This window comes from Oculina patagonica, chromosome 14 (genome assembly GCF_052425735.1).
Source record: "Oculina patagonica isolate OP01 chromosome 14, crgOcupat, whole genome shotgun sequence".
Lineage (NCBI taxonomy): Eukaryota > Metazoa > Cnidaria > Anthozoa > Scleractinia > Oculinidae > Oculina > Oculina patagonica.
In genome coordinates this window covers 17,754,549-17,779,715 of record NC_135771.1, presented here as the reverse complement: position 1 = coordinate 17,779,715, position 25,167 = coordinate 17,754,549, and the positions used below count along the sequence as shown (strand labels likewise).

The 25,167-nt window shown below is 38.5% G+C and overlaps 1 protein-coding gene across 1 annotated transcript in view; it reads right to left on the bottom strand.

Moving 5' to 3' along the window:
- Positions 1–25,167, bottom strand: part of LOC144638614 (DNA repair endonuclease XPF-like) — a 34,494-nt gene that overhangs the window by 3,912 nt on the left and 5,415 nt on the right. Inside the window, exons 10-30 of the mRNA XM_078497814.1 lie at positions 21,858–21,913; positions 20,389–20,442; positions 18,476–18,545; positions 17,446–17,534; positions 16,483–16,511; positions 16,230–16,322; positions 15,255–15,316; positions 14,543–14,633; positions 13,101–13,159; positions 10,825–10,940; positions 10,374–10,405; positions 9,585–9,610; positions 9,089–9,186; positions 8,053–8,146; positions 6,869–6,943; positions 6,125–6,187; positions 5,817–5,954; positions 5,515–5,601; positions 4,942–5,027; positions 3,646–3,733; positions 166–246 (exon numbers count right to left, since the gene is read on the bottom strand). Coding sequence (XP_078353940.1) covers positions 166–246; positions 3,646–3,733; positions 4,942–5,027; positions 5,515–5,601; positions 5,817–5,954; positions 6,125–6,187; positions 6,869–6,943; positions 8,053–8,146; positions 9,089–9,186; positions 9,585–9,610; positions 10,374–10,405; positions 10,825–10,940; positions 13,101–13,159; positions 14,543–14,633; positions 15,255–15,316; positions 16,230–16,322; positions 16,483–16,511; positions 17,446–17,534; positions 18,476–18,545; positions 20,389–20,442; positions 21,858–21,913 — 1,587 coding nt within the window. The remainder of the gene's footprint in view (positions 1–165; positions 247–3,645; positions 3,734–4,941; positions 5,028–5,514; positions 5,602–5,816; positions 5,955–6,124; positions 6,188–6,868; positions 6,944–8,052; positions 8,147–9,088; positions 9,187–9,584; positions 9,611–10,373; positions 10,406–10,824; positions 10,941–13,100; positions 13,160–14,542; positions 14,634–15,254; positions 15,317–16,229; positions 16,323–16,482; positions 16,512–17,445; positions 17,535–18,475; positions 18,546–20,388; positions 20,443–21,857; positions 21,914–25,167) is intronic.

Sequence of the window (25,167 nt, the reverse complement as noted above, 5' to 3'; positions counted from 1 at the left end):
AAGAGAGTGCTGTACATGAAAATTCTTTTACAATTCTGCCGTTGCACAAGTGACGAGTTCAGCCATTTAGGCGTGAGTAAGGTATTCAAAAGTGTTTTATCTGAGAATCAAACACAGTTACCCTGATCTATAAGGCCATCGCGCCTCTCAAAAGAGTCTTCTTACCTTTGGAAAATGAAGTGTAAGTAAAGACAACTTGGAAGAGATGTCATTGAAGGAGACTTCACTTGACAAACTGGACTTAGCCTGAAATAAAGGAACACAAGTAACGCCATTTTTAATATGAACAAAACTTTTTCAACGGTAAAATCTGCCATATTGAAAATCGTGCAAACGTGGCGCGTAATGCGGAGTTTACCGCAAGACTCTTTCTGTGGACGTGTTTCAACCCGCCCACGCTAGATTTTCAAACATCGGCTGTCTAGGTGACACTTTTGCGGTAATGAACGTTTTTACGCGCGCTACTGATATATCATTTTGTGTCTTCAGTACAACTCGGATTAATATTAATCCGCGGATTATAATAATAGATTATAATAGGATTATTATAATCCAGTAATAGATTATTATAATCCAGTAATATATTATTATAATCCAGTAATATATTATTATAATCCAGTAATAGATTAAGGCACGGCAAAAAATTGGAAGGATTAGATTATTATTAATATTATAATCCGGATTAATATTAATCTCTATTATAATCCCGATAAAATTCCTTGAGTGTTCGGATAACAGATATGTCTATTTGACTATCTAACAGATATGTCTATTTGACTATCTGACAGATATGTATATGACAAACACACTGCAGACTTACAACACAGGACTGACAGAACATAAGGGACGGACCATTAGAAAAGTGATAGGGGGGGTGGGGAATTTTCGGCTTGCAAGAATTTTTTTTTCTGTCCATTTCTTGTGCAGGAATTTTTTTTTCGGGTGAAATCCTCTGCTCGAATTTTTTTTTTAGACAAATGTTATTTTCTTCAGACAAATGCCATGTTTTGTTACTTTATACCATGTTTTTTGACAAATGTTGCTTTGTTGATTATTTTTTAAATATTTTAAAAATGCTGTTGTTCATTGACTTCATCCTTTAGGAACTGTCAATAAGTACCGAGGGGGGGGCGAGGGTTGGAAATTACATGATCCACCCCGGGGATCCACCCCGTTCTACAAAAAATAGTTAATAAGGAAAAAGTCTGTTTGATTGTCTGTAATGGATTAGAGGTTTTTGAATTGATATCAGCTATTAAAGTGCGATCCCAATCATACGCCACCATATTAATATAAATTGTCCCTAATGGACACTGTAATTCTATATGTAGTTTCTTACACATCTTCTTTCGCTTCTTAACACACCAAAGCAGGATGAATTTCTCGATCACGTCGTATAAGAGATTTGTGTTGTTCATATATTTCTGTGTAAAGTCCGTGGGAAAACATAGACATAAACATATGCAAAAACTAAAACAATACGTAATAGAAATTCATAAATAATTACTGCAGAAATCCTATTTGACCGTAATTGACAACATAAACTAAGACAAGACCACTGTATATCGTACCGTTCATGTTTGCAATCTGTTTGAGAAATGAGTTAACTAGTAAGCAATCTACGCAGGCTAGAGAGAGACGAGCTAAAGGAATGTTATGATCACAATCCATCTAGGGGGGTGTGGGGGCATGCTCCCCCAGAAAATTTTGAAATTTCTAGGCTCTTAAATGCTATTTTCAGCGTTCTCCACCATATATTTCGTCGAAAAATAGATCTCATCAAGTGTTAAATGATGGCAGGTATTTTCAGGTATTAATAGGACCTTTCCTTCTGCACGAATTTTTTTTCTTTGCCTTCCCCTTTGCACGATTTTTTTTTCTTGCGATTTTGGCTTGCATGAATTTTTTTTTGGTTTTTCCCCCACCCCCCCCCCCCCCCATCACTTTTCTAATGGTCCGTCCCTAAGTCACTAATCACATCCGTCAATTGTGGTGAGGTGACGGGCCTACACGACTCCTACGTTTGTGACATTTGTACCTTTACCGTTCTGTGTTAAGTTCTGACTTCTTTCTGAGGGTACTGTTTTTATTTGGAGGCATTATGTATAGAATAGAGCCGTAAGAATTTGGCCAAGGAAGTGTCTAGAGGTCATTAGTCCGCGCTGCGTGGCTTCCGTTTGTAGAGTTGAATGACACCTCTAAATCTGTACTCTACCACATGTTGTGCTAGTTCAGTTTGTTTTGGCTCAATTCTATTTGCAAGATATGCTTTAGGCTCTCAAAATGTTCGCCCTGGAAGGACAAGATATGAATGTTCCGTGTAAATGTAAACTACTTGCATTTTATTGACGCCGGGCCCGGCATTTTAATCAATACTGTTGCAAGATGTATCGTCTTATCACGGATTATCTTGGTCCGGCTTCGCCAGAGACTGACTGTTTCAGCTTTACTATGAAAAAGCTGAAAGTTGGTTTCAGAGAGACACTCTGTGTTGTAAAGGCAATTCTTCTTGCATTATTTTGATCGAGCGCTCTGTCTTTTTAGCTCGATGTTTAGGATTTTTTACCTCCCTTGTTCGTTGTGTTGCGTTGGTGTCTGTTGACTATTTTGCGTTTTGTATATGCCAGTATATGCTTCAGTTCGAAAGCTTTGGACTAGGATTGAGTTGTTGAGATTTATTATTAAGATTAATATTAATCCGATTAATATTAATCCTAATGGATTAAGGCACGGCTCAAACCTCAGTAATATATTATAATAATCTATTACCGGATTATAATAATCTATTACTGGATTATAATAATCATTAGGATTAATATTAATCCGATTAATATTAATCCGAGTTGTCATGTGTCTTTAAATGGAAAAAGGTCTGGTGCAGTTAAAGGAAATACAGTAGAATCCCGGTGACTCGAGCTCGGATAACTCGAACACCCCCACTAATTCGAACTAAGTCCCAATTCCCTTGGATTTGACCCCACTTTTTAGTCATTTTTACTCGGTTAACTCGAACTCGGATAACTCAAATTCCCCGCTAATTCGAACTACATTTCGTTTCCCTTGACCAAAATTTACCCCGATAACTCGAATTCTGGTTCTTGCAACTGACTATGATGCCCACTGAAATATTCTATCAGCTCTTCTTGTCGTGTAATAGGATTTAAACACTAAAACTAACACTACAGCAACTTAATTTTAATAAGTTAAAGTGCAACGACCAGATCACGTATTTGACAGTCATTTCCCAATCTCACGAGTCATACATAAATTCACAGTACTGTATTATCACAAGAATGCATAATCGCGTAACACTTTCTGACGAAGTGCTGAAAAATCAGTTAACTATCGTTAATTAACATGGCAAAATGAATATTCAATCGACCCTGATAACGCGAATCCCCGCTAATTCGAACTGTTTTTCGTTTCCCTTCAGAGTTCGAGTTACCAGGGGTTCTACTCTATGATCATAAAATTGCAGAAAAGACTCTAAACGAAATTAGATGCTCCTTTTAACCTTTACACGCTTGCATAGTCCGCATGCAGCCGTTAAGCTTGCTCCCTGCGTTGCAGGAAAATTACCGTGTTCATGCAAACAAAACATGCTCTATTAAATAGCGATAACACGCTGAATTTATGGACACTAACCTGCAATGAAAATGACTTGTTAGGGTCAAATTCAATTAAAAGAATGGGACTTTTGTAAAATCTAGTCATTGCAACCGCCTGGTTGTACCTATTACACAAACATACAAATAAAACGACCAATGTAAAACTAAGAATATACACAAACATGAACCATATTTACAAACGGCAATCAAACAGTTCCAACGGTTTTAAGATACCAGGATAGTAATAAAACAACATCATTGATGTTTTTCTGTGTTGTATTGTACAGGGTTACAAATTTTAGCCAATTTTAGGCATCGGAAATGAACATCAAATTCGGTGAAATATAAAAAATAACCTCTTAAAACAGTGAAGGAACATTTCAATAACACAGCAAATACAAAAGAAGGTACGGATGGCAAAAAGTGACGAAGATTGAAACGGATTGCAATATGGGTTTTTGAAATATTGTTGGGCTGAACAGTTTTCAAAGTTAGTCTCGTTTGCTTAATTGTAACTTTAAATTATAACGACTGGGAGACACATTTGGTTGTAATGAAGCTATGGTTTTGTCATTTGGATGTATAGGAGTAGCTTCTTTGCAAACATTTAGTTTCATAGCGAGTATTTGGCAAAACTTCCAAAATAAACTTAACTCAGCCGTGACACAGTCCCTTTAAAATGGCCGTCATATGTTCTAAATGGTGGCCACTGACCCCATTAAAACTTGTCGTTTCCAGCCTAACGCGTAAGCTTGTGCGGAGATTATCAAGTTATATAGTGTACATGATGTGGTATTGAAACATCACGCACTGACTTGTTTGGAAATGCTCGTTCCAAAATTACACCATTTTAAAGCAAAAAAAGATCTTCGAATACTCATTAAGCAACTTACAGGGTTCGTACTCTTTTGAGCATTTAAAATTCCATGACTTTCCATGACTTTTCAAAGTTTTCAATGAGCTACATTTGACCATTTTACTTGGGAATTTTCAAAAATTATCTTGATTCTGGGTGCGTTTTTACCCTTTTCCTCACAAAGATAACCTGCCTAATATATTTTCTACGATCAATACCATTTTCTATGACTTTCCATGACCCACACTAAATTCCATGATTTTTAGGCCTGGAAAATGAAATTCTAAAATTCCACGACTTTCCAGGTTTTCCATGACACGTACGAACCCTGAACTTATAGACACTTGCAAAGAAAGTAATTGAAATAATTCTGACTTCCACAGTACATCAGCAGTTTCCCTTACAAAAGCTGAAAGTTAACAACATTAATTTATAGATAAGGATAAATTTAGATAGAGGTACGAACTTAATACTCACAGCCTTCCATTGTTTAGAGAGCCAATCAAATCACTTATGCTCTTTCGTTCAATACACATGTCTGGGGTGAGAATGTAATCACCGACCTATGAAAATCGATAGCATTAACCTCAGTGATAGTCAAAATAGAATTAAAGCTGTCTGATAGCTAACTCATCGATTAGGCAAGAGTGCTTTGTATGTAGCTTGTACGACTTATCAAAAGACTGGTGTATGCTTCTAGTTTCAGTAGCATGAAGCGGATAGAAGTATTTTTTACTCCCCCTGGATGGTATGCTAGTCATCACAGGGTTACTCCCAGCATTCTGTAAAGTTGCCTGAACAGTTCACTGGTATTCATTTATACTCTTGGATGAAAAAAAATGGCATTGTATATTTGCCCTGCCCTAGAACACAAGGCAATGACCCCAGCAATCGGTTCAATTTGGACTGCTAAAATCTGAGTTAAAATGAATTTTGACTGACTGACTGACTGACTGACTGACTGACTGACTGACCACGCAATCCAGAGCCAAAAAGAAAAGACGATGGCTTAGAAAGGCACTAAAAATCTAAGCTAAGATGTGTACCAACCTCTAACGTTACAGGTTCCACATCAATTCCTCTTCGATGTATCAGTGAAGGAAGTTCACTGCGAAACTCTCGCATGTCGACAATCACCTACAACAGCAACAAAATGATATAACATGCGATACGGTGCATCAAACTTTATTTGCACTGCACTCGATGTAAGTAGGGCTAAAATGAGCAAATTTGAACCAGTCTCAATTTTATTCATTGCCTACCCGAGCCTAGTACAAAGGGGTGTTCAAAATTTTATGTTATTTTTGATGAAGACCTGCGAGCAGCCATATTGAAAAGATCTTTTTCTAGACCTTTCTAGGTGCCTTGTTTTCTGCGCCAAGTGCTCCTGCTTTCCTTGTGCTCACAGCATCTGTTGCTTTAGATGGATCTCTACTCAGCATCATGGATGCATCTGTCTTTCCTTCACGTTCCTCCGGGACAACCATGGTCTGCCAAAATAATAAGTTAATTAAAGACAGAACGGTTGTAAGAAGGTAGTAGAGCGGTTAAGTATTTAAAGTAATTCGCATTGCTTTGGTTTTGCATTACTAGCCTGGAAAACTATTATGCGAAAAACTATTACGTTCTTGTAAGTAGTTTCAGAAAAACACAAACTTACTCCTTTATTTTTTATCAGCACCTCAAATGCCTCTTTTTCTTTGCGAAGAGTTGTTAAATATTTCTGAAACACAGAAACAAAGGGGTAACATGAGAAACAAAAAGAAAACCACAACAAATAACCAAACAATAGAAAGCTTAAAAAATCAAAGTCAGGAACACAATTAACTAAAAACGCTAAGCGAAAAAAACATAACCAAAACAAAGGAGACAAAGAGGCAAAGCAAAAGAAAGCTCAGAAAATACATGAAACTATAAAGGACAATCTAAACACTAATTAGAATAAAAAAAGTAGAACAACAGACATAACTAATGCACTGATTTGGGCGAGAAACAAACCACACAACAAAAAGAATAGCTTTTACAGTAGTTACAACACAACTTAAAATAACTTCAGTGTACAAAAGATACAAATACAACATATGGAAAGAAACAAAAACATTTCAAACACACTTCCACGCTCATTCACTCATGCTACAGACATTCAAAAACCATTTCCGACCAACTATGTTCTCTTGACAGATCGATGAGATTTCACAAATGCTTACTCATGTTTGACCACAAATTCTTTCGTGCTGTCATCGACTTTGAACCTGCTTAGATTTCACTCCTGTGAACGCCCGTTGATGCATATGATAACCCTCGTTCAACCTCATTCCTATACTATTTTTCTCCCGAACAGCGGCAGGGTAATCGAGCTTACGTTTAAACGGGCATAAACACTCGTAATCACACTTGTTGGTACCTGTTCCTCCACGGAACCAGTGTAAATTAAAAAATACACACGAAGAGGAATTCCAGGTCTTGAAGCCTTGTAAACCTACAAAACAAAAACATAAATCTAATTCATGTTTCAGAAACAAAAAACACGAAATGACTGTGTAAAGCTACCTGCAAGCTCTTGAAATACTAACTAAAAGTAAAGTCTGTCTATAAGCTTTTATGGCTTACCAGATCGGGGCTTATTTAAATCTGTTTTCTAAGCATGGCGAAATATTCTCCCCCCCCCCCCCACCCCCCTGCTGGGACGCTTGTCTATCTCAGGTTACCTCCCGACCCTCTCCCCTTTCTTCCACCCATCCCCCCATAAAGCAGTTTGGCCATGCAGGTTGCCCTCACAATTTGCCAGAGCCCATTTATACTCCTTGGTGGATAGGGACACTGGGGGCGGTAAAGTTCCTCACCCAAGAAAACATGACGAAGACCCTGGCCAGGGCTCAATTTAGGACTTCTTAATTTTCGATTCGGAATCATGCGCAATCAGTAGTTTGTAATTCTACTGGTCCTCAAGTGTAGCAGTTTCTATTGTTTTTGGGGGCTAGGGGCATTGTTCTTGTTGTTTGTTCGATTGTTCTCTTGAAGGGTAGCGAGCCATTCATATGATAACTTGGAAGAGCTGCCACCCGACCCAACGCAATAACCATTACATGCCACTGCGCCTCTCTACAGAAAGAGAACTTAAGGTCATTGCCCTGTATTGCATTACGCATCCTTTCTGCGCGAAATTTTACGCGTAATTAGCGCGCGCACATAAACAAAATGGCGGCTTCTTAGTCCGCGAGAGAAGTAAATTGTCGCTTTCTTGTACGAGTATGGTGACCTATCAATTTTTTCTCATATTTTGGGTGTAGCGATCAAATTCTTTCTGTAAAATGAAAACAGATCAATTCCTTTGTACTTGCAGAGGAATTATAAAGGAATTATTTGGAATATACAAGGTCTTCCTGCTCCTAAACGAATCTGGTGACCCCCCTTTTTATTTCAAAATTTAAGCTCCCTTAAAGTAATAAACCAGTAGGTGAAGTTTGGTTAAAAATCTATGTTCAGTTCTATTTCAAGGTAATGACCTTAAAGCTTCGCAAACGGCGGAAGTGCGCATGCGAACTGAGAATAACAAAGTTTAAAATAGCTACTGAAAACAAGGCTTACCTCTAGCTGACGTATAAACTGCATTTGTGCATCATACAACACAACGTAACGTGGCTCTACTTCACAAAGAGTCCTCAGTAAACTGTAGCGATCACTAACAGAAAACAAAAGGGAAAACTGAAACAGTATGACAAAATGCGCGGGAAACCGTGGGTCATCTGGGTCATGTGTGCTTGAGTGAATGTGCGTTTGTTTAAATCGATTGTGTGTCATTTACAATTCTGGCCTTACAGGCCCTAAGAAATTACTTGTTTATAGGCTTTATTCTAGAATTATATTAGTTTTAGAGCAGTTGTCATTTGAGTGTCGTAAAACCAAAACCAAGGTAATCACTCTGGCCAATCACAAGGGACACAAAAAATCCAGTGATCCAATGAAAACTCGAAGCAAATAGACGTAGCCGGCAAGAAGCGCGGGAAAACGTATGTGAGCGAATCACGATTGGTTTTGGTGTTACTTCTGATTGGCTGAGAAAGTGGCGCGAGTTTTTTGAAGCAATCACTACCTAAGTGTAGAAATGCAAAACCAAAGCAAACGAGAATTATTTTCGACACTCAAGTTCAAAATCGCTCTAGTAGCAAAGACTTGGTTTCAATTAGGTTTTAGAGCTCACGGCTCACTTGAAAACCATTACTTAATGAATGTGATTCCGTAATTTGATAAAATACTACAAATACAGACTGTTTCTGAAGTCTGTCTTCTACATGAAAAGGAAGCACTATTCACAGTTAAGCAGGCATGCATCTATCGTATGACCGTATGACTGGTCCCGAGGGAAACATTTTTTTGTTTCCCAAGAAGGGTCCAGACATTAAGTGATTTGTTTTATAGCTCAACAAAGACACTAAAAGAACGGTGGTAGTCAGTCAACATTCGCGGGAACAGTGCTTTGTTACTTGCTGACGTCATAGATTTTAACCACTCAGAGACTTTTGGCGGGAAACAGTTTTATTGTTAGTTGTCATGTGACCTTGAAGTAGCCAATGAGAGCTTGCGCTGTTTGGGAAAAAATCCCAGCTATTTTAACTCTATTCACCTGTATCCCGTCAGAGGATGAATGATTATCACTCGTGAAGACAACAGTTTTATTGGAGGGGAATCCTCTTCCGTTTGCTTGTTTGCTTCATCACCTGGCTGTAAATGAAATAAGATATCAGCGTCATATACGGTTATTCATAAAATGGCAAATGAAACATCTTGATCGGTTGATCGGTTACCTTTTTTCAGCTCGGTTTATAAATTTGCAAAAACATGAAATCAATCATATTTCCCCAATACGGACATCACACAAGTTTAAAAGATCGTTTCTTCGAGTCTTGCAAGACTCCTGAGTAGTTTTTTTTAGCTTAGAGGGACTCAAAAATACTTAAACGAAAGTGTAAGCCCCCGCCTTTAGCTGGATTCCCACAAACTTAAGTTTTTGTAAACTATCAGTTGTGTTTGCAGCAGAATGTGTAAATACAGTTTTAATACATGCGTGTATTCTATAAACGAGCTTGAATCCGTTTGCCTACAAAAAAATTAATACTTACCCTTAAAATGACATTTGATCTTGAGCCTTTTGGGAAAAGAAATACAAGAAATTAGTGTCTAAAGCACACTCACTAGACAGCACTCGTGTTTAAGTGGTCAATACCGCTTAAGCTTTCCCGGTTTCCGTAGCATGAAGCAACTAGAATTATTTCTACTCCCCCTGGATGGGATGCTAGTCCATTGCAGGGTTACCGCCTAGCATTTTGTCAGATTACCCTAAGGTAACAGTATGCTAATAACCATTTAACGCCCGGCAAAACGAGAAAAGAAGTTTCCAGAACCCGGGTCCAAAAAACCCTGTAGCGCGCGCATGTTTCCCCAATGTTTCCCAGTTTCCCACACGGGAAACATTGTTTCCAGCGTCTATTTTGTTTTCAAGAAGCAAAATTTGCTTCTGCTACACGGCAGAAACATTTAGTGTCTCCGCGCGGCATGAAAGCATGGCAAAACGAGGAAACGATTATGGAAACATGTTTCCTCGTTTTGCCAGCCCTTAGACTTCTGGGTGCACAGGAAGACAACATAGCGACCTGGCCAATGCTTGAACCAACGTACAGACCATTAGGCAGTCGCGGTCCCCACATCAAGGTAAATTCAACAGGTATTTTGATCAAAAATGGATAGCAACGTTATATGTGGATCACTGAAAATAGCAAGATGCTTAGTGGTTATAAACCAGTTGCCACAAGAAACAAGTTCCCTTTCTCAGCTGGTGTACTGGGGGATAAGAGACTTGTAACAATGACAATTTGACTTTGTAATCTTACAGAAAACAAGTGAAAATATACCTTTGAAAAGCTGTGTTGTCGATGTACTGGGTCTAATGAAGATAGAAAAAATCAATCAATCAATCCGCCTTGGAAAAGCGCGAAAAACAAAAACGAACAAACAACTAAAGTAATACGCAAACGAAGGAGCCAAAGAATGAACAAGGAACACACAAGGGAATGAGTACGCGAGCGAGACAAGGAATGAACGAACGAACGAACGAACGAACGAACGAACGAACGAACGAACGAACGAACGAACGAAAGAACGAACAAAGGAGCGAGCGAACGAGCGAACGAACGAACGAAGCCGAACGAACAAACGAACGAACGAAGGAAAGAACGAACAAAGGAACGAACGAACGAACGAACGAACGAACGAACGAACGAACGAACGAACGAACGAACGAACGAACGAACGAACGAACGAACGAACGAACGAACGAACGAACGAACAAACACGAGTACTTACCCATCGCTTGCGTCATCTTTGCTCACAGTCTTCTTTGATACTGTAGCTTTCCCTTTCGCTTTTCCCTTTTCCCCAGCCTTAGCTTTAGGTTTACGTTGACGAGATGATGGTAAATCCTGCAAAAATTGGAAAGGAATATTTAATTGAAAAGTGTCTTGCTCAAGAACACATCATAAAACTTGGCTAAGCCCCAAGACCAGAGCGAGGTTAATGCAAAAGCACCGCACGGTATACTTAAGTGTCCTAAAATCTTCTACATGTTTATTAAAACAAAACAACAACTTCTTTCGAGACTATTAAGGTGGCTCCGTAGTTATTCCAGGCGCACTCGTCCATGTCAAACTTTGCGTTATACCTTTTTCGGCTTTGACGTGATGGCTATGAAACTTTGGGAACACTTTCGCCTATCATTCAGTAATGATATGATTTAATTTGATTTTACTGGTGAAAAATATTTTCCGTGTTACTGGCGTTTAACTGGACCCCACTTTTTGGACAAAATCGCGTCTAGTTTAAAAATTTGCCGATATATTTTTACACACCATAGCCAAGTTTCAGGAAAATCGTTGGAGCAGAAGTCCGGAAATACTAAAGTCATGTAAACTCAACTCTTATATTCTTTTGAAAGTTTCCATACTTGACGCTCGTCGACGAAACAAGCTACGACCCCAAATTTTCGTGAGAGGCCTCTCAAATGCTTGCTAAATCAGAGTGACTAGCCGATTGTTAATCGTGCAAACCGTTAAAAAGTATTCGCTAGTTCTGTAAACATTATAAAATGCATGAAAACCTTCTTCACCCTCCAAAGTTGCGTTTTGCAGCATTTTGGGAAAAGTATACCGCGGTTTTGCGTCAAACTCCTGCAACATAAATTTCAATGTACTGCAAAATGTTTACATCGATTTTTGTTGCTGTGCCGTGCTGTGAGCTGGAGAATTCTTCTTGGGAATGTAAGCTACTCCGCGACTGAAAGCAGGCGAGCAGTTTTGTTTATATAATTATGAATACGAAATAAGCATGTGCGTCATTTGTTCCAAGAATTCGCACCTTTAAAAGGGGGCGTCAGTGATATGCGCGTCAACCACGTCAGGATGGGAGGATCAAAGAATTTAAACTATATGTGTACCGTTTATAAAAATTGCAAGCACTAATGCAACTTATTGCTGTCAGTGGAGGTTTGTGTTTTCGTAATCTTATTAGAACAAAAAGTAATTTTAGCGTAATCCAAAACACTTAATAACACCACCTCATGATTTGTCTCATGGAGAGTACATCTCCCATCCCTTCCTGAGGTGGTTAGCACGCATATCACTGACGCCCCCTTATCATAGGTGCGAAGTCTTGGAATAAATGACGCACAAGCTCATTTCGTATTCGTAATTATATAAACAAACTACTCGCCTACTATTAGTCGCGGAGTAGCTTACAATCCCAAGAAGAATTCTCTAGCTCACAGCACGGCACAGCAACAAAAATCGATGCAAACATTTTGCAGTACCTTGAAAATTATGTGGCAAGAGTTTGAAGCAAAACCGCGGTATACTTTTCGAAAAATGCTGCAAAACGCAACTTCGGAGGTTGCAGAACGTTTTCATGCATTTTATAATGTTTACAGAACTAGCGAATACTTTCTAACGGTTCGCACGATTAGCAATCGGCTAGGCACTCCGATTTAGCAAGCATTGGAGAGGCTTCTCACGAAAACTTGGGTTCGTAGCTTGTTTCGTCGACGAGCGTCAAGTATGGAAACTTTCAATAGAATGTAAGCGTTGAATTTACATGATTTAGGATTTCCGGACTTCTGCTCCGACGATTTTCCTGAAACTTGGCTATGGTGTGTATTAAGTGAATATAAGCTGATTCTAGAAATTTAGCAAAAATTTATCGGCAAATTTTTTTACTGGACGCGATTCTGTCCAAAAAGTGGGGTCCAGTTAAACGCCAGTAACATTGAAAATATTTTTCACCAGTGAAATCAAATTAAATCATATTATTACTGAATGATAGGCAAAAGTTTTCCTAAAGTTTCATAGCCATCGCGTTAAAGCCAAAAAAGTTATGACGCAAAGTTTGACATGGACGAGTGCGCCTGGAATAACTACGGAGCCACCTTAAATGTAACACAAAACTTGTGCCTGTCTACAAAAACAAGTATTGTACAAATTAATGTTACTAACCATTCCAGTCTTTTGAAATGAAGTTTTAAGAAGTTTGGTAAATATTAAATCTTGATATTTCCAATAATCGAATTCACATTTTTTTAACTCTAAGCTTACCGCTTTTTTAGCGTTAGCTGCAGCAGCATCGCCACGCACAGTTTCGTCACTGAAAGTAGCTACAAAAAATAACAAGAGACAAATCAAATCTTTACATTGTCTGTGAGCTAGTAGAAACGTTGAGTGATGACTAAAAATAATTATAACAGCTAGCAGAGCCCCACCATCAAATTCAGTATACATAATCGTGCTCAAAATCCCGATAGTGCACGCTAAAGCATTAACCAATTGTTAATTAATGTTTTTTTTTTCTTTTCTTTTCAGAAAAAATGATGTAGGAAAGGAAATTTTGCCTTTCCTTATAGTTGGTTTATACTTGGAAGGTGTTTTTTAGCCTGAAACTTCCGGGCAAATAATTATATAAAAGGCTCATGGAAGAACTCGCTAAACGTAACTTTGTCATGTGCTTAAAAAGGAAAGAAAAAATAAGGGGAAGAATAGGAAGAGAAGATGTACAGGATGGGAGAAGTTCTGTGCTACGATTACCTCTTCATTTAGAAGGTGAAAATCTTAGTGTAGTTTTAATGTCATGCGAGAACAAGGCCAATGTTCATGAAATACTAAACATCACAGAACGATATACAATGCAAACACAGCTCTGCAGGCTGACGAAATTGTATCTTTTCTTATTTTTAAATTTAAATAGCTTTTCTGTAAGTGCATCGGTTTGCTGATACCCTCCTTATCACGCACAGTACTACCTTATTATAGGAAATTAACGCTTCATGAAATTAACGCGAATTTCAAAAATTCGCGTTAATTTAAGTCGCGTTAATTTTTGTTAACGTTAATTTCCGCGCCGTTAATTTTGTGGAGCGTTAATTTCCGCGACCTTAATTTCCATTATTTTGGCCCCAATTTCTCGATACAGTCCAGACGTTCTAAACTCCTAGGAAAAAGCATTTTTTCATCAGGGTTGAAATCTACCGGTATCACTGAAACTGTGAAGAACGCTGGAAGCGGTCAGATTCTTTCGCTTAACCCATACATTTTGCTATCGTGTCGGACTTTACGCGTAGCGCTGAAATTATTAACTTTTTCCTGTTGTCTCAAAAGGTGTTTTTCTTTGTGTACATCGCGTTAATTACTTTCATTTTGAAATGTTACCCTCTCTTTCGCGTTAATTTCCTTTATTGGGAAGTAACTTTTCCTTCGATTCGCGTTAATTTAAGTCGCGTTAATTTCAAATACTTTAATTAACACAAGCGTTAATTTCCTATAATAAGGTATTTATGTAGTACAATAGATACCCAATGGTGCAGAGGTACAGCTACACGACCCTTTCCACGCATTGCATACCTATATGATGCCAGTGATGATGCATTGCGTGGAAGGACTACGGCTACATGGCTCTTTGTACGCAGTGCGTGCCTATAACACTAGATGCTTGAGGTACTGGCTGATAACAAAAGTGGAAGATTGGAAGAAGGAGAAGCATATACCTGTCTCTGTAGCTTCACCCACTGTGGTTGGATTCTTCAGCAACTTGTTGTAAAGACGTTTGAGCACGGCTTCACCACCATCACAAAGATACTAAGATGATAAAAAGAAAGAGGTAAAATAAACTGATAAACATTACGCCCAGTTGTTATTAGTAAGAAACAGGCTGCACCATGACCAATTCACTACTTTCTTCTAACTTTTGACATATTTTGGGCAATTTTAAGCATTAAAGTAAGAATTAATGTTGACCTGATCGCATGGGGGAGAAGGGGACAAATCAAAATCTGTATTTTGGTACATGATTTAAAGTTCAAGAATATTTTTTTGAGGCATGAAGACGTCTCCACAGTTTTCGGTGTATCTTCAGGGATGAGAACGCGTGTAAAAAAACAAAGAAAGTTCCGAATTTCAATCTCCTTGTTTCCTTCCGGTTTGGCATGTTACAGAAGGCAATTTTCTTTGCAACTTGGAATGCAATGATGACGGCTGAAAAACGCGGCAAGTTGCAGAGGGGTGTCACTCGAGGCTGAAAATTATTATCTATAGATCTCTGGCTAGCGAATGACGCGCTCTAAAAGGCGGTACTTGCGTTACCGTTTGGCCAGGGCTTTACACGTGTATCGCAAAGTTTGTTGCGCTACAAGTTGCCTTGTGTAACATGGCCGTTAGCATCAAAGCTTATTAATTAACGATGTTAAAATATTTACATACATCTCTGAGCTGTGAGCAAGTTCTTTCATCATAAGCAGCTATCAGTACATGGCCAGGACCGACTGGAAAAAAGAACAAACAGAATCAAACATTTTATGTATGAGAAGTCTAAAGGAAAACACTCACTGCAAAATAATTGAGCTTTGGCAAAACATGACGGCAACGGCAACAAAAATGTCGCCAAAAAATCCGCGTTTAGATCTTGTACATTTCGTCCTCTGCAAAACAACATGAAACGACCAAATTCTGCTTTTTTTGGCAAACTTGAACCAACCTTTCTTCTAGAACAACGGCTAATTGTTTTGCATGTTTGTTTGTAATTATACCGTCAGACATATAATTTTAATTATGATTTCGAATGAAAGCGTTACAAGTATACGCGGCAATCTGAGTATTCGTTGGAATTTTGAATATCGGTGTGGGAGTAATCTACAAGTTTGAATGTTTTTTTTGGCGCGTGAAGCGTTTGTTTCCTTTTGATAAAGCCTATCTCTGTAGCACTGTTACATGGCTTTGAGTTTGGAAAATTATTCTAAATTTGTTGTGGCAAAAGTACCTTATTTCCACGTGTGAAGAGGATAAAAAACATAAAAAATCACGTTTGCCAATTGGGGAATTCTAATATTATTGTCTTTTTTTCGTTTTGCTCACTGTAATGTTCTGTGGTGTTGTTTGTTTTACTGACCTTAATTTGTATTAACATAATTGTAACACTGGCTGCCTGCTCTTTTTAACTCTACAGTTATTTCAGGCAGCCAGACCCCCTAATTATTTATTTATACTATATATATATATTCTCTTTTTGTAAATATTTAGGGTAAATAAAGTTTTGTTGATGTTGTTGTTGAATTTAGGTCTAAATTATTCAATTGAACTTGCTAATGATGAAATGGAGTCATCGAAACGTCATTGGATTTAAATATCGCTGATTTTCATTCTAAAAAACGTAAAAGTACAAAGAAAATTGTAACGTACGTTTGCTATCATTTTTGGCATCGTCACGCTCTATCTCGTCCAAGACATCTGCAAGTAGCTTCCACTTCGGACTCTCTTCTAGAACAAGATCCTCTGTGTTAAAGGAAATGAAACATAGCTTAGTGAACACAATGAACTTAATAATACAACAAAATATTGATATGTTCATTTTCTATTTGTGTATGTTGTTCTGGCCGAAATTTCGGGTAAGAGTCTAAAGAGTGGGCAATAACTGAAAAAAATCAGTACCAACCTTTCCGATCTTTCTCGTCAGTGGAACTGCTGTAAGTCCAAAAAAACAGAACTCTGATTACTTTTAAATTCCCAACGTTTTGTGTTGAACTGACCAACTCATTTCCCTTAACTAAACATCGACATGGATATTAATTTGCTAAAAAAAGTGCCTTAAATCATTTTTAACCAATTGCAGTTGCACCACGATATAAAATAAATGATAAAAATAAATACATTCATCATCTCTGAATGTACTGATATACCGTCTTATGTTTCTTTTACAGTTGCAGTTGCAGATCTAGGGGAGGTGCCTAGAGAATTCCCCCCCCTTCTCAATTTCACAATTTTTCTCCCCCCCCCCACCTTCATTTGCCCCCCTCCCCTCTTGCCCCCTTTTTAAGCAACAAAGGGATCTTGTTCACCCCTCCCCCCCCCCCCCCCAAACACGACTGACCCACCATTGCTTAATACCCGCCTGTGGCTCCCTATATACCTCATTGGACTTAAAAGGACTACCTTCAGTGAGAAATCCAAGCTTCTTTAAAACTATGTATGGAGTGGGAAGATGGAAGGCGCGGTGGCGCAGTGCCTAATGCTTAGTGCGCCGGACTCCGGATCGAGCGGTCCGGGTTTGATACCTGGCCGGGGTCACTGTGTTGTGTTCTTGGGCAAGACACTTTACTCTCATAGTGCCTCTCTCCACCCAGGTGTATAAATGGGTACCGGTGACATAATGCTGGATGGGGTGGGGGGGGTACCCTGTGATGGACTAGCATCCCATTCAGGGGGGAGTAGAAAATTAATATTCCTTGCCGCACAATGCTACCGAAACCAGGATAAGCTCCGGCAGTATGAGCCGTATGGCTCGAGGCTTCCCCTTTTTTATGGAGTGGGAAGGACACTATTAAAGTAGTTGGCTTAATAGAGCTTGTTCAGGAAGGCTATTATGCAATGAATGTACATTTAAACTTTCTGTACTCACTGTTTTGAGTCGTCTTTCTTGCTTGAAGTCTCTCCTTTCATTTTCTTGCTCTTCCTTTCTGTGTACTCCACAACTCTGGATTTTGCATGCTATTAATGAAAGTAAGAAACGATCAAATGAGGGACTCTTTATCCAGATCTACCACTCATATTCTCTCCCATCGTAATTTGTCTTCAAGCAAACCACAGTTTAAACTAAGTTCAAACTCTCCTTCTCTTTTATGTGTCAACAACTTAACTAGAATGGTCACTGGAATCAATCTCAGATTATTTTCACAACATCCCCTTATGCAAGCATTTAGACACTGCAATCCATTACTATGGCCATTGTGATGTTGTTAACGAAGAAGTGGCGCAGCATTTTGAAACGTGGGTGGGGGGGGCATCGTACTCCAAGCCAAGGGCATATCCCCCTGAGGGTGGGGGGCGATCCCCCTATTCAAATTTCCCAAAATGTCTTCATCAACGGTGTGTCCATAATCGATTTGTGACAATGCATAACTAGGCACTTCAGACAATCCTGGTTCATGGTGTTTTTTGGGTAGTCTTTTAAGGCGTTGGAGGGCAGAAAATGTACGTTCTAAAGTCGCCAATGTCTCAGGCAATGTCAAATACAATCCTAACAGCTTGCGGACTTCTCCTAGTAGCGCGTTTTTGGAGAGGAGTTTCTTTGAAAGTCCTACACCATATTATTTCGCCAAGCACGATCCTGATGAAACGATTTGTGAAAAAATCACGAGACTGAATATCTTGATAAATAAATATATGCTGCGCTAACGATACTTTCGGCACTGAAATTTTGGGGGGGGGGGGAGCTGAGACCCTCAAACTTTTTGTCTGGCAAGAGCCCCCCCCCCCCCCCCCCAACTCCCTGCTCCGCAGCCTATGCAATGGATGCAAGTTTCAAGCTTTCTGAATGTTCTGATTGCTTAAGTTTTTAACTCCCTGGCAAACATTACAGATTAAAATGAAACTCTTAAGACTTTATCGTGCTTTAGGAAATCTCTGTTCGCTGACAGAAGGGATCTTACCACAAACAGGGAATCTGCGGCATCCATAAACATCCAAAGGGCATGATTCTTCACATCACGCTGACTCGCCCTTAACAAAATGTTAGTTAAAAAAATTGAAATGCATGCAAATTGAAAATGAACATCAAATAACGTAGAGCTCCGAAACAAGCGGCCTCTTTTACATTTAGAATACCTTATTATAGGTAATAATATACATACAAAAATTTCTGCATGCTCATTGGCTGAGAGCACGTCAATTAATCCCAAACAGTGCAGAAAGTTGAAATTGAGCGCAGAAAGTTGAAATTAAATTGATTGACAGGAAAGTCGGAAAGCGCTCCAAAACAAAATGGCGGCCGATGTCGGAATGTTGGAGAGAGCAAAAATCGAGCAAAAACATAACGATTCATGAAAAGTTTGACTGATTTAAAGAAAGTTATAAGTATATAAACCAAAGTACTAGGAATTGGACGTTTGTACAGCAGAAGAGAGGCTTTACGAAACTACTGAAAACTACCAATCGTGGATTTCCTTACGCGACGGCTCGTAAAGAAGAAAGATTACAAGCACGAATTGAAGTTGGACATTTCAGCCCAAACCAATACAACTGAATAGAGATAAAAGCACCTGATAATGCATGACAGAGAGGTTTAAAATTCCCTAGCGGTATCGGGATTTTACAAAGCCCGGCAACTCCGTTATGTTTAAGAACGAATCGGAAAGTAAGCCACTGAACACGTTTTGTTTGTCATCCACTTTAAGTGAAATTTTTGTATGTGTATTATTAACAAGTAATCACATGATTTTTCTCGTACAATTTTGGGATAAATCAGCACTCGTAATTTTTTCAAAGACTACAAATTGCACTTGCCCTATGGGCTCGTGCAATTTGGTTAGCCTTTGAAAAATTTACTCGTGCTGATTTATCCCAAATTGCACTCGAAATCATGTGATTACCTATACAAATTAACGCTTCATGAAATTAACGCGAATTTAAAAAATTCGCGTTAATTTAAGTCACGTTAATTTTTGTTAACGTTGATTTCTGCGCCGTTAATTTAGTGAAGCGTTAATTTCCACGCCCTACATTTCCATTATTTTGGCCCCAATTTCTCGATAAAGTCCAGACGTACTAATCTTCTAGGAAAAGGCATTGTTTCATCAGAGTGGAAATCTACCGGTATCAAATTCCGGTATCACTGAAACCGTGAAGAACGCTTGAAGCGGTCAGATTCCTTCGCTTGACTCATACGTTTCGGAAAAGTATCACGAAAATTGTTCCGTCTCAGATTATACGCACCTAGTGTTGTATAAACTTGTTCCTGTTGTCTCAACAAGTGTTTTTCTTCGTTTACGTCGCGTTAATTTCCTTTATTGGGAAGTAACTTTTCTTTCGATTCGCGTTAATTAAAGTCGCGTTAATTTTAAATACATTAATTAACACAAGCGTTAATTTCCTGTAATAACGTAAGCTAGCCAAAGAGGCCGCAATTTTCAGATAGCTGATATTTTCGGGTAGCTAAAATATGCGTGAGTAATTGAAGAAAAAATTATGGTGAACACAACTGTACAATGAGCTTAATGTCACTTTAATTCTCTCTTTCCCACTGATTCTTCAGACTTTTTTGATTTTTTTTTTCATGTACGGTAAAACACTAATATAGCAGCTATCCCATCTGCATGGCACTTGAGGGAACAGAAGCTACATGTACAAGTCTAGCCTGAATTTCAGACATCCCTCTGTGCTCGCCTGCTTGCCAGAAGCGTTCCTTCTGGCAAGCAGGCGAGCACAGAGGGATGTCTGAAATTCAGTCTAGTACAAGTCATGTTAAGTTATGTTTTATTTTTTAAAGCACTTTGAACCATAAAATCTTTAGCAATTTAAAAAGTGAAAACTACAGTAGATGCATGCATGTGTCAAATATGCATACCTTAATGATTCCAGAAAGTTGTAGAATGTGACACAGTCATATTGTGTGAGGTAACTGCAAAGAGAGCCGTAAAAATTGTGATAAAATGGTAAATAGTGTAAACCACAGTTCTACTAATCATAGAGCGGTTTTCACTTGAGTGTCGAAAGTAATTTGCGTTTGCTTTGGTTTTGCGTTCACTGCGCTTAGTGATTGGTTTAAAAATTTCGCGCCACTTTCTCGGCCAATCAGGAGTAAAACCAAAACCAATCGTGACTCGCTCGCGCACGTTTTCCCGCGCTTCGTGCCAACAACATGTATTTGCTTCGAGTTTTGATTGGTTCACTCGATTGTCTGTCTCCTTTGTGATTGGCCAAAGTAATTACTTTGGTTTTGGTTTTACGACACTCAATTGAAAACTGCTCTATCCTACAGAACAATGTAGACACTGTCTGCATGTGCTTAACCTATTTCATACCTGGGCTGCAAATAACAGACAGACATCGGACACTGGCTGACCACAAATTGCTAATGTCTTATGAAATTTCAACCGTGGTTAGTTGGACAGAATGTCCGGACAAATTTCTCTCTTTTTTTTTTTTTTGCTTTTCATTGCAAACACCAATGTTCTGTGTTGACAACGCATTAGATTAGCAGATTCACGTATGGAGCAGTACTGTAATAATTTATGATGTCCGACCTTACTTTTGTTTTGTTTGATCAAAATGGTGACTTGGTGGGACGCATGTCCTTTCAAGGGAAAAATTACTTGTGCACCCCTATCATACTGATGTTTTTCAAGAGAATTAGCAATGAGGTATAAAGACAAAGAATTGACAGATTTTAGGAAGCCTCATGGTGCCTTTTAATAAATAAATGTGACTGTTTAAATTTAAGTCTCATCAAAGAAGGCTGTTCTGTGTGTACTGTAAAAAATCATTGTGGAATACGGTAACTTCTCTTTGGTTGTAGCTTAATACAATGGTGGTGTGAGCCCTACATGCCTAACTGGGGAAGAGCAAACTGTGTTTTCACAGGCGTTTAACAGGGCTGCAAATGACAGTCGGTCATCGGACATTGGCCGACCAAAATTTGCTCATGTCCGACGAAATCCGAATTGTGGTCAGACATGATGTCCGGACAATTTTTTGATCATAAATCATAAGTGATAACTTGTAAGTGGCCTTTTGTTTTTGGTGATGTCCGACAACAATTTTGTTTTGTCCGACTAAGATGGTGTCTTAGTAGGACATGATATGTCCTTTCAAGTGAAAAAAATTGTTTGCAGCCCTGGTTGAATGAGAGTCCTCTCTTTAGGGTTAATAGAGGTGACATCTGGCCAAAGCAGAAGTTGAGTGGTGCAATTTCAGGGACCTTGATAACTGCTGCTGAATATAAAGGGTGGCTGCGCAAAAAAAAGATAGTTATAGTAAATACACGTTTTCTAGATATGTTGCACAATGTTTATTTTATTAAAGGAAGATACTTACAGTAGAATCAGCCTTAACACTTTAAGATCAGCAACTAACTGCTTTGTCTTATTTCCCTGGAAATAGATAATAAAAAAATCAGAACGGCAACCAGGTTGGCCAAAATAACCACATCCTTATTTCTGCAAAAAGTTGCACAGTATTAAAAGTAACATCATTGAAGGCAAAGTAAATAATAACATAGGCCTAAAAATGCATTCAAATATCCTTAGCTACATAGCTGTCTGCACATAATGTGGGCCTAAAATGCAAAGTGATAAGTACTGAGGCAGTCATTACCATGTTATTTGACCTTTAAGAGTTGGAGCTTTCTTGAGCAAAATTGCAAGTGCCAACTTTTAAAAAAGGAAATTTTCTGAACACTTTGCATGCATTGCGGTCTGTTATGCTGTTGTTAGAAACCCTGGATCAGTTCATTTCAAGCCACATAAACTAGTTGTAAACTTTCATCAGGGGAGAGTTAAGGTGGCTCGACCCAGATTTTTTCTTGCGATACCTATCAACTTTGAAACCATCATACTTAAAGGGATTAATGTCAATGACATATCCACTATATTACATGAATTACACATAGACTGAACTGCAATATGATCTAAATTTTTGGGAGATCAGAATGAATATCACGTGACAATGACGTCACACAGGTTTTTGCTCTAAATCAAATTTTAGCCCTTAACCGCATTTTCTCTGGAGATCCTCCACGCTACGTCTACCTTGGGTCTTTGCCTTCAGCTCTGCAGAGTTTCATCGAAATCTACAAGAGGAATTTTGAAATATCTTGGAATTTGTTTTTAGATGGTATAATTTATGCGTAAAATAAAGACAAGACTTCATATAAAGAAATTTGCTTCTTTTTTATGTTTAATGAGAGGCTTTGGCCCTCATTCCTTTTAAAAATGTCCCATATCCGATATCCAAACCGTAAAAAGTAGGTAGACTTGCGCGATTTCGAAAAATATGAAATATATGAATCATAGTGAAGCTCAATGTTTAGCTCTATTTACCAATTTTACGCCTACTTTCGCAAAAAACACGATTATTTCAAAACTCGTCGATGAATTTTCCCCAAAATTTTTCAGGGTGGCAATTGATCAGTACACTACACAATCCCTGAATTTGATGCTCATTGAAAACTTCTAAGGTTGTCTAACATAAACGTAAAATTGAGTAAATATTGAAGCGATCTTAGTTTTGAATAATTTTGTGCTCTGGGATTTCCTATTGTTTCGAGTTGAGCACAACATCGAATTCCTGTGCACCACGTGTGAAATAACAACGCTTGGCCACCTTCCGAAAGCGTACCGAAATCTTTCGGAATATGGTAATATTCTCGAGTTCAAGTAAACAATAATGAATGAATAAAACTCAAAGCCGGTTATGTTTTGACGCCATTCCAGTCATTTACAAATGACTTGACAGTGTACTCAGAAACTTACCTCGTCTACACTTTCTTTCTTTTGATGTTTAGCGTAGCATTTAGTACTTCTGCATTTCTTGTTCTTGGCATTTTTAACTTTAAACTCAGTCAAGACGTCGACCACACAAGAAAAGTTGTGGCGTGACAATTTCTTTTCCATTGTTTAGTTTAAAACGGACTATATTTCGGAAATATTTCGGTGAGCTTTCGGAAGGTAGCCAAGCGTAGTCATTTTACGCGGGGTGCACAGGAATTCGATGTTGTGCTCAACTCGAAACAATAGGAAATCCCAGAGCACAAAATTATTCAAAACTACGATCGCTTCAATATTTACTCAATTTTACGTTTATGTTAGACAACCTTAGAGGTTTTCAATGAGAATCAAATTCAGGGATTGTGTAGTGTAAGGATCAATTGTCACCCTGAAAATTTTTGGGGAAAATTCATCGACGAGTTTTGAAATAATCGTGTTTTTTGCGAAAGTAGGCGTAAAATTGGTAAATAGGGCTAAACATTGAGCTTCACTATGATTCGTATATTTTATATTTTTCGAAATCGCGCAAGTCTACCTACTTTTTACAGTTTGGATATCGGATATGGGACATTTCTAAAAGGAATGAGGGCTAAAGCCTCCCATTAAACATGAAAAAGAAGCAAATTTCTTTATATGAAGTCTTGTCTTTATTTTACGCATAAATTATACCATCTAAAAACAAATTCCAAGATATTTCAAAATTCCTCTTGTAGATTTCGATGAAACTCTGCAGAGCTGAAGGCAAAGACCCAAGGTAGACGTACCTTGGAGGATCTCCAGAGAAAATGCGGTTAAGGGCTAAAATTGGATTCAGAGCAAAACCCTGTGTGACATCATTGTCACGTGATATTCATTCCGATCTCCCAAAAATTTATATCATATTGTAGTTCAGTCTATGTGTAATCTATGTGATATAGTAGATATGTAATTGACATTAATCCCTTTAAGTTTGAGGGTTTCAAAGTTGATAGGTATCGCTAGAAAAAAACTGGGTCGAGCCACCTTAAATGCCAATAAATAAACTGTTGACCCATTGACTCCTGGAGATTTTCCGAAAAAACGCCCTTGAAACGCAAAATGCATCCTTGTTTTTCACCAGAATCATGTTTAACAACTTTTCCGCTCGTGCATGCGCACAAATCAAAGTTTGGAGTTTTTGGACGATGACCCAGCCTACCACTTTAGGCTTTTCGTTTTTTTTTTTCGATTTTCCTTTTTCTCTTTTTCCTGTCTGCTGCAGTGTTTGGCCTTATACCAGGCTTCTTTCTAGTAGAAGAATTTCTGCGAAAGTGCAAACAAGGCAAGAACTACTTACTATATACAAGCAAAGGGTGGAAAGGGGAACTTTTCCTCTGAGTTTTTCACTAAAATTTTGAAGCGTTTTTGCATATTTCAAGCTCCATCAATCTAATCACGCTGGTTTAGGTATCATTGGAGAGGGTTTTGTTCTGCTTCACAATTTGAGCATAGATGTCGCCTTTCTGGGTGAAAGGTGATCACGTCACAAGCGGGACAAATGCCCAGATCCTTTAGGAGTCAATGGGTTAATATGCTTGGAGGAAAAACAAGCAGTCTGAGATACAGCAGGTCTGTGAAGCAGGTGCTTGCAGAATAATAGCGCAAAGTTAGTAACAATGGGGCGCGAGTAGAAGTGACATGCATGCCACAGTCAGAAAACATATGTGACACAACTTGTGCCCTGTTATTACTGAAGTGCCTTCTATGCAGGACAGGTTTCATTAAAAGACAAACATATACAGTAGATATATGTATATGATAAATGTGAGTGCGGCTATACTACTGAAAAAACCTGAAAGGCCTAACCCAGATATAACCACACTCATCTGGCTTAAAAAGCA